Raw genomic sequence first — 9205 nt, 5'->3', positions numbered from 1 at the left:
GTATTAGTTCACCCCCACTGGGAAAAAAAAAAGTTTCACCCTCCACTGAGCGATAACCTCGAGGCAAGCCAGTACTCCCCTTGCAATACCTTCGAGGCAGGACAGTACTCCCCTTGCAATACCTCTTCTTCGTCGGTTAGAAGAAATGTGCTGAGCCCGTAAAAACGACTGAGCACTCTCTGTCTCCAAGCAAAAAATGCAATTCAAGCACAGTTTTGCATGTATGAAAATAGTTCATACACACATACAAAGACGAAAGCATCTCATCTAAACAAGTGTCTATAAAGCAAAACACGTCACTTTCTGCTACTATGGGAGGAAAAAAAATGTGGTATCCCAAACCAGTCCCATAACACTGAATGATTAAAAAAAAAACCCTCCCCAAGACTAAAAAAAGGTTCTTTAACACTTCCCACTTGATAGTGAGAAAAAAAAACTCTGAATTTGCGCAAGAGACACTAACATACACACTCACGGAATGCACTCAAAAAGTCTCAGTTCCAACTGAACTTCCCAGCTCTCCTGAGGCAGATCGCCCTGGGCAAAATGCTGAGTCCAGTTCAATTCTCTCCCATCACTGCCACAGTTAACAGGCGGATATTTTCTCATTATCTCTCACTTAGTAACTGAAATCTAACAATTTAACAATTTTCCACAATCCCACAAAAGGCTCTGTCGTTCGAAAACCACCGCTAAGCCACCACTGTTACGAGATAAGAATCTCGTATTTATTTGGTATGCGTGAAACCCGAAGCGTTAAGGCAAACTGATACACACTCAATCTCTCTCTCTCTAAGCGATCACCGGCACAGCCTTCGCCCCCTCTCTCTCTCTCTCTCCATTCTAACAGGTCAGGTCATCAAATGAGAGTCAGAGATATGGAAAAATATAACATTTATTTAACAATGGAAAGATAATAACTCAAGTCTCACAGACTAACTAACTTAGTTAAACCCCCAATATTAAAATGTCTCGATCAGTAATTAGCCACACCAAATAGCTCTCCTCCATATGGGACCCTCGGCCTCCTAGGACTCTCCGTCCCCTTGCCAGAATCATCTGTTACAAAGACAGGAGAACACACAATTAAGTATACGCACTTGTAAAGACAAAGTCAATAGACTAAATGAAATATGACATCTATACAAGGTAATAAACAAGCCATCCCTTTGGCTAAAGTAAGGTAACACTTACCCATCTCCAGCCCAGAAATCACACACAGAAGTAAATAAACTTTCACAGAGTTATCCCCAGCATTCTGCCTTTCTCGCACTGACGTCTCCGTAAGTCTCCCCATAGACTTGGCTAAAGATGCCATTATCAACGGAAGAGGTGCACATGTACATATGAATGCACACTTTGGTAACGCCTCTATAAACTGGTTGCAGCCAGTTCCCAAAGGTACTTGAACAAGATCCCATGACCTCACACATAACTACAGAATGAACGTTGACCCGCTTAAACAAGCATCTTCATATCACGCCATCTCAGAAATGACTTATCAGCTTTCTCAGGTCATTGCTTTGGCTCTGTCTCTATGGGAAGTCTGCGCATTCCAAAAAGGTCACAGCACATCACATTGGCATATTAAATATATTATTAATTATAACCCCTTTCATCTCACACACACATATATATATATTATATATATATATAGAATCCAGTGAAATCAGAATTAATCATTTTTTTTCCATATAAAAGTATATTTTACATTGAACACAAATTTTACAAAATTATACACAACCAAAGGGATCCACAGTAGGCTTAGGTATCTAGGTATTCATGATCAAGGAGCATCATCAAAATATAAATTGATACGTTTATAATGCATGTGTATATTATTTAAATTTATTCAGTTTCATTTATTCGAATGGTAACCTTTTTACTTTGTTTCAAGGTCGTCCTCCTTCCTGTATGATATGTATTTGATAAGTAACATTGTCAGGAAATAAGTTACCTACTGTATAAACCAGGTTCAGTTTTTGTAACATTGACAAAGTTCTTGAATTTAAATGTCATTTATTATTCAATCAAAATGACTTTAACGGTAAAATAGATGTTATTACTTCTTTATTAAGGAAGGCAAATAAATTGTCGATTCGTAACTCCTCTTAAATATTTTCTTTAGCGGTGAAATTAGCGAAACGGTGGTTTTACTGCCGAAATATCTAATTCGCTTGGTATGGGATAATCCAAGATCACGCTATATTATCGTTTTCATTTCCTTAAATTGATTTGATATTAAACCACGTATCATTATTATGCTTATATAATAAATGCTAATAGTTTCTTTTACAGGAAATGCTATCTGGCTTCTAATTTTTTATTAACTACGTAAAAGACTAATTTAGTTTGTCAGTCATAGAGACGAAGGAGAATTCAAACAGTGTCCGGTTAAAACTTTTTTTTTTTTTTTTTAACGAGAAAATAAAATAATAAATTAAATATTTGTGAATTAAGAGACGTCTTTGCCCTCTTATAGATGACAAGGCAAGATACCAGATGTTGATTTTTTTTTTATTAATTTGAATTGACAGTTCTCTAATTATACGCACATTTTCGTTAAGGTTTAGATATTGTTAATGGAATTAAGTCGGATATTTTAAATGGTTAAAGTTAACATTTATTTACAGATAGGCCTAATTATATTCCTTTTTGGATCTGCTATGAAAGTATTGTTAGCTAACGGATATAGGCCTATATTCCTCAAGGTTCCTGTAGGCCTATTAACTTAGAGGTCATTTAAGCTTGTCCTGAAGGATTATTGTTCTTAAAATATATATTGATGGTCAAGGGTTTATCTATGAGACTTTATTGAGAGAGAGAGTCACGACTCATCATTCCTGGATTAGGTTTTTATTTGAAGGTTATATTCATCTAGTGCCATATATTAATGGTTTAATAAAACAAGTGTATATAACCAGTTGTAAGATGGAAATGTCTCCATTGAGGTGGTAATTTTTTTTTAATGATGCCAAATCTATCGGTGGTGGTGTTTGTATTTATAGATTTATTGCTCCATATAGCCTAACATTATATTTAGTAACTTACACCATATTTAATGCCTTCAATATAGTCATCATATAGAATTTGCTGAACCTTTCCATATAACAGAAGTATATTAGGAACTGGCTGTGATAAATATAAGTCTACTATGACTTAACACAATTGGTTTATATTACTGATTAAGGGTCGTAGACTCGTCAAGAAGATACTAGACTTACGGGTCTATAGTTTGATTCTTTTATGACAGTTTAATGGTTTCAGCTGTTTAATCTCGTCATTTATACCTATGTCATTGTACATTTTACCATTTTTGTCTTGCCGCCATTATTTTCTTCAGTGGGTAGGAGTTTCTTTCATTATCTGTAAAAGGAAGAAAACGAGAGATTAAAAAAAATAGGTTGTGATTATGATAGAACAGAGCCATTGCAGTAATAATACTATGCCTCATCTATTTAACCAGGGAAGGGTCATTGAATCTCTAGCTGACATAGAGATCTTGTTCTCGTTATTATGGCGAATGGAATTGGATCTTTTGAGCCATTAATTGCCTGTCCTTTAGTATAATTTTGTATAACTATGATTTTTTTGTACCTTTTCTTAGCACTTTTCTTATATTATAACGTTTACGTTTGTTATATTTGTTTTGTATGACTTTTGCCTTTTGTAATTTTGCTATAATTTATTATCAACATTTGATTTGTATAAAATCTGCATTATAGCTTGGCATTTGCTTTTGTATAAATTGGATTCATATTCTTCTCATGTAAAATAGTTGCTTTTCATTACTTTTTTATTTTTATTTATTTATTTTTTGCCTGGAATAATTTGAATTTTGTTGGTGGGAATAGCAGCACGCAGCGACACTCCATTTGATGTATACTAATAAATTTTTTTGAATTTGAATTTCAAATCTAGGCTAAGGCTGGGAGATGATGAGGTCATTCAGCGCTGAAAGGGAAATTGAGAGTAGTCAAAATATTATAAAAGGAGTAGGTTTTATAAGGTGTGGTGAAACAATTGCTAGGAGAGGGTGGAAAGTAAGATGGTAGTACTACAGAAACAAATAGAAGGGGTTGCAGCTAGAGGCCCAAGGGACGCCACAATAAACCTAAATCAATGTCTACAGTGCACCGCTTGAGGTGCACTGACGGCAGTAACCCTCTACGGAGGGAATAACAGGAAAGAGAGAGAGAATTAGCTACTGGTGGCCTTTTCGCACCAAGAAATAAGCTTAGGCCTATATGAACGGCGAACTATATATATATATATATATATATATATATCTATATATATCATATTATATATATATATATATATATATATATATATGTGTGTGTGTGTGTGTGTGGGTTAAAGGTATTGGTGAAGATACCAGGGCATCCGTCATATTTACCTTCAACAGGTTGGAGCCTGTCATGCCCCTGACCACGGCTGAGTCGCCCGTGGAGACCATCTTCACCGATTTCACTTTGGAGAGGTTGGAGCCTACTTGTCTCACGAGCTGGAATTTGGATATGCATGGAAGCTCTTGTATATTTTTTTTTACGTATATTTATGTGTATGTATGTCAGTAAAAGGCTGTTTTGTCACAATATATATATATATATATATATATATATATATATATATATATATATATATATATATAATATATATAGATATATATTTATAGTATATATATCATATATATATTATATATATATATATATATATATATATATATATATATAATATGTAGTATACACATTTTTAATGTATTAAAACCTAACATAGGCCAAAATAATACAAAATAAATAAAATATAAAAAAATCGAAATCCTCATACCTCAGGCAGTGTGTCGAGGTACAGACGGCCAACGAAGAATTGGCGTAGTTTCTTAATTCATTGTTCGTTATGGAAATATTGCCATATGCAGGTGCCAGATTATTTACTTAACAATAAATAACATTTCCTTTCAAAGATGCCATACTTGAAATAAATTACATTAGAATAGAGTAGACTTATCAACATATTAAAGATAATTATCTTGCAAAGTAAGGAAAATATATACTGATGGGTCCATGATTTCTAATTTTATTCTCAACTCTAGCTTTGTGACAGCATACCGAAGCATTTTGAAGTTGGCTGTGCTGCCACTCGAGTCTTGACTCAACGTATCGTGGGGTGTTGTCATTTCATCTCCTACAGCCGATAAATAATACATCAAAGCGTTAACATTCTTTGAAAACGATGATTAATTAAACTAATTTTGTCCTTTGATCAATAAAATAATTTGCATGACACATTTAGTGGACCTAAATTGGACTCCTGATTTTCACACATGATTAGCCTAGGTTTACTTTCAGCAGTATACTCTCTCAGATACGTAATATAAATGAATATTTAAATAGACTATATATATATGTATATATAAATAATATATTATCTATATATATATATTATATAATATATATATTATAATATATAATATATATATAGATATATATATATATATATATATATATATATATATATATATATATATATATTAATTTGCTTTATTTGATTATTCCCGTTATTCTTGTTTTATTAGCCATGTTCGCCTTTCTTCTTATCCTTTTCATAATTGCTTAAGATAACTCAGACTTAGCTATTGAAAGTCAAAAAGCAATCATAAAAAAATCAAACGAATTTAATTGTCTTATTTTTTATCGAATTCCTTGCATATCATCCTGTTTCATTTGGACACGTTGGAAAGCTGTGGGAGTCAAAACTGACGAATACATTAAGAAAGGCTTACTTTCATTAAAGCTTTCCTAGGTTGATCTTTCTGTAGCTATTCATTTCTTCTAAATAGAAATTAATTCAAATTAGTTTAACATGTATACCTAGACCTACTACCATAAGCATATTATAAGTAACTGAAAGGATAAGAAATATGCAAGGTGACGTTCTCATTTAAGTCTATTTCATGTTTTTATTATTATTTTTTTTTTCAAGAAAAACCTTTAATCAAGGGTTGCTCTTTGACGGCTACAGGGTGTAACACGAGTGTATGCATATATTTTGGGGAATGAAAGATAAAGTTTCTTTGAACAGAAAATATTTTATAAACATGCATTTTAAGGTGTCCGTTGTCGGTGCGGGGAATTTTAAAATAATCGTTATCATTACTGATGCTTTCACGCGATGGAGTTCGTAGCGAGAAGTCGGATCGAGTCTTCTGAGAATAAGAGATGTAGAAGAGAGCGAAGGTGGCGTATAGGAGTGATGGAGAGATCAGGCCGATGTTAATAAAGTATCTCCCAATAAAATGTATTTTTTAGGTTTTGAAGAAAAAAATTGCGTGCATCATTGAAACTGTTTCCCTCCCTATCTGTGGTATTCACTGGCCACCGATAAAAAAACAAAAAGAGTAAGCCTAACTGAATCTCTCATCCACCACAGATAAGTTTGCTTATTCATATATATATATATATATATTATATATATATATATATATATATTATATATATATATATATATATGAATGTCTTTTACTGTAATACAACAGTATAATATGAAGATAAAAGGCCCATAAAACACTATTTAAACGTTGCAACCAGTGCTCGAAATATAGGGTTGCAATGTTAAAATAGTGTTTTGTGGGCTCCTATCTCCATATATATATATATATATATATATATATATATATATATATATATATGTGTGTGTGTGTGTGTGTGTACGTATTATGATTTTTTCCCAGTAAAATGCAGTGAGCAGGGCAAAGATAAGATAAATAAGTAGGCAAAAGAATGGACGTGGGTGAGTGTAACTATGAAACTTTATACTTTTCCATCTTACTTGTACTTTTCTGCGTCTGCTACCTGCTTGACTGAGGACTGCAGTTGCTTCTCTCTGCGCAAGGTTTCCTGTTCCTCCAATGTGACCCCTTTCCTCCTGTCGATAACCTGTCGAGAAAGTTGTTTTGTCATCCTTTATGCTGACAGTAATAGGAAACTTCATTCTAAGTAATAATACAGAGTCCAGAACTTCAGAGGGTCTCGGTTGATCCCTTACGACGCTCCTGATTGGCTGTTGATAAGCCAATCAACAGGGCTGGAAACTCTCAGTCTCTCTCGAGAAGGTTCACACAGGCAGGACGTATGCTCCACCTCTCCTGAGGGATACTTTTGAAAGATGTATCCCTCAGGAAAGGTGGAACATACATCCTGCCTATGTGAACTCTCGAGAGAGACAGTTTCCAGCCCTGTGATTGGATTATCAACAGCCAACCAGGAGCATCGTGAGGGACTGGCCTAGACATCAGATGCACTGTTGATGTGAATCTACTATAACTCCTTTGTGCGAGAGAAGCCTTGGTAGGCAGTTGCCTGCATAATATTGCCTTTATTGCTTGTCTGTCCCAGCATCCGTCAGTTTTGTTACCTTCGGAAATGCAGAGAGCAAGAATGACGGAAGGGTATATCTGTGGGCCTTTCGAATGAAGCCGAAAGTGAAGGGACAGATGCATTTACACAGAGAACCATTAAGATTTTCACCATGTCTGGTAGACAAATATTAGTTATGTCAGCCTGTCCTGAAAGGTGCAACACAGGGAGGGACAAGTAATAGTGTCACACTGGCTATTTAGTGCAGTTTGGTGTAAAGATGCTAAAATATGGCAAATTCTCTGGATTACTGAGGACACTTCTGACTTAATCTGTATAATTTGGTATCCCAGTATACGCAGATCATCATTTTATCATATTATTCATCATACGTTTAATAGACACACCATTGCATTGGACTTCCAGACTCATAAGGATAGGCCGAAGGACAGATCGTAATTGATGGGTAAACACTGGAGCTAAGCGAAGTTAAATATGCTAGACACCTTCATGAGAAAGAACGCAAGTGTTCTGTTTCAAATGAATGCCACCCTATCCTTTGGTAGCTTGAATTTTAAGTCAGTAGGCCCTTGTGGGCTTGTTCCACATGAACAGGGTTACATCATCTGAATACTAACTGGAGGATTGCTTTATATATTTCCTGAGTTCCTGTAAGAAAACTGGATTACTCGCTCCTTCAGAAATGTCAGAAAACAGTCTGTTTTAAAGTATGCACGCCACCTTTGCGTCACTGAACCTAAAAATGTAACCTATCTTCAAGAACTTTAATGTTTCCTAGCACTTCTTCCACCGTGGGAGTTCCTAATCATTTGTCAAGAAGATGGTTCATTAGCAATCCCATGATGGAGGCATGACGGTGAAGCACCTGGGTTACTGGGAACAGTAATTAGAGAAAAATCGTTTCTTACCTCAATCTCCATCTTTTCGTTCATATTCTCTTGCTTTGCTTTGGCAGCCTGAAGATCGTAGGCATTCTCTGCCATGGCTCTCTGTTGAAGGAAGAAAGGACAGTGATGAAATTGGAAGATGAAACAGATCATAACATAGGACCATTTCAAGAGAACTGGAAAACTTGTTAACAACGGTGTCTTTGCACTGAAAGTTAATGAATGCCCTTTTCCCTTGGCTGCCAATGACTTGAGATTTCCATTCCTTGTCCTGTTTCCAATCTTTGGCGGCAGCTCTGTCCCGAATCTGACAACCCTCCATCTTTCCGAAAGGCGTTATCATTCCTTTTCGGGGTTGAGCCACCACTCTTTAGTCTTTAACCTCACATTGTTATTCTAGTTTCTGAAGGCTCTCAGCTCGGCAAGATCACCAGGTTGCTCAATGGGTTGTTCATATCGTAGGCCTAGGTCACTGGGTTGCTCACATCCTAGGCCAATGCTCTAAAAGAAACATTAAAAGAGGAAACATGACCAAAAGCTCATTTTCACCTGGGAATAGACCTCCTCGTAATCTTCCTTCTTGCACAGGAAGTCCAGCTCGGCTTGCGCCATGAGGGTCTTGTTGATTAGCTGGACTTCGACGAGCTTCTCTCGGGCCAGCGACTGCACAATTCGTGCATCTCTTCTGGCCAGAGCTCCTATGCGCGCATCCCTGTGAATCTCCGCTATCCGTGACTTGCCCAGAGATGACAAATAGCCCTGATGGAAAGATAGACAAGAGCTGGATTTAATGACGTACTACCAACTTGGTCATTATGAAGTGTGAGATGAGAAATTGGACTTAATATATTGAATGAGATACCGAATGACATACTGACAAATTAAGTCTATTGTAAAAGCTGGGAGAAACTCTTAATAATATTTTCAGAATATATAAGG

The 9205-nt window shown here is 35.6% G+C and overlaps 2 protein-coding genes across 2 annotated transcripts in view; one reads left to right on the top strand and one right to left on the bottom strand.

The window, feature by feature from the left end:
• Positions 1-9205, top strand: part of LOC135211034 (elongator complex protein 3) — a 146227-nt gene that overhangs the window by 95440 nt on the left and 41582 nt on the right. The window lies entirely within an intron of this gene.
• LOC135211678 (flotillin-1-like) lies at positions 4862-9098 on the bottom strand. Its single transcript, XM_064244942.1, has 4 exons — positions 8816-9098; positions 8288-8368; positions 6832-6938; positions 4862-5187 (listed from the first exon to the last, which is right to left on the bottom strand). Exons 1-4 carry the CDS (start codon positions 8876-8878, stop codon positions 5181-5183), a joined length of 258 nt encoding a protein of 85 aa, XP_064101012.1. The 5' UTR covers positions 8879-9098; the 3' UTR covers positions 4862-5180.

The sequence above is a fragment of the Macrobrachium nipponense genome, chromosome 4, assembly GCF_015104395.2.
Source record: "Macrobrachium nipponense isolate FS-2020 chromosome 4, ASM1510439v2, whole genome shotgun sequence".
Lineage (NCBI taxonomy): Eukaryota > Metazoa > Arthropoda > Malacostraca > Decapoda > Palaemonidae > Macrobrachium > Macrobrachium nipponense.
Note: the sequence above shows the minus strand (reverse complement) of the source record. Positions and strands in the feature narration are given on the sequence as shown.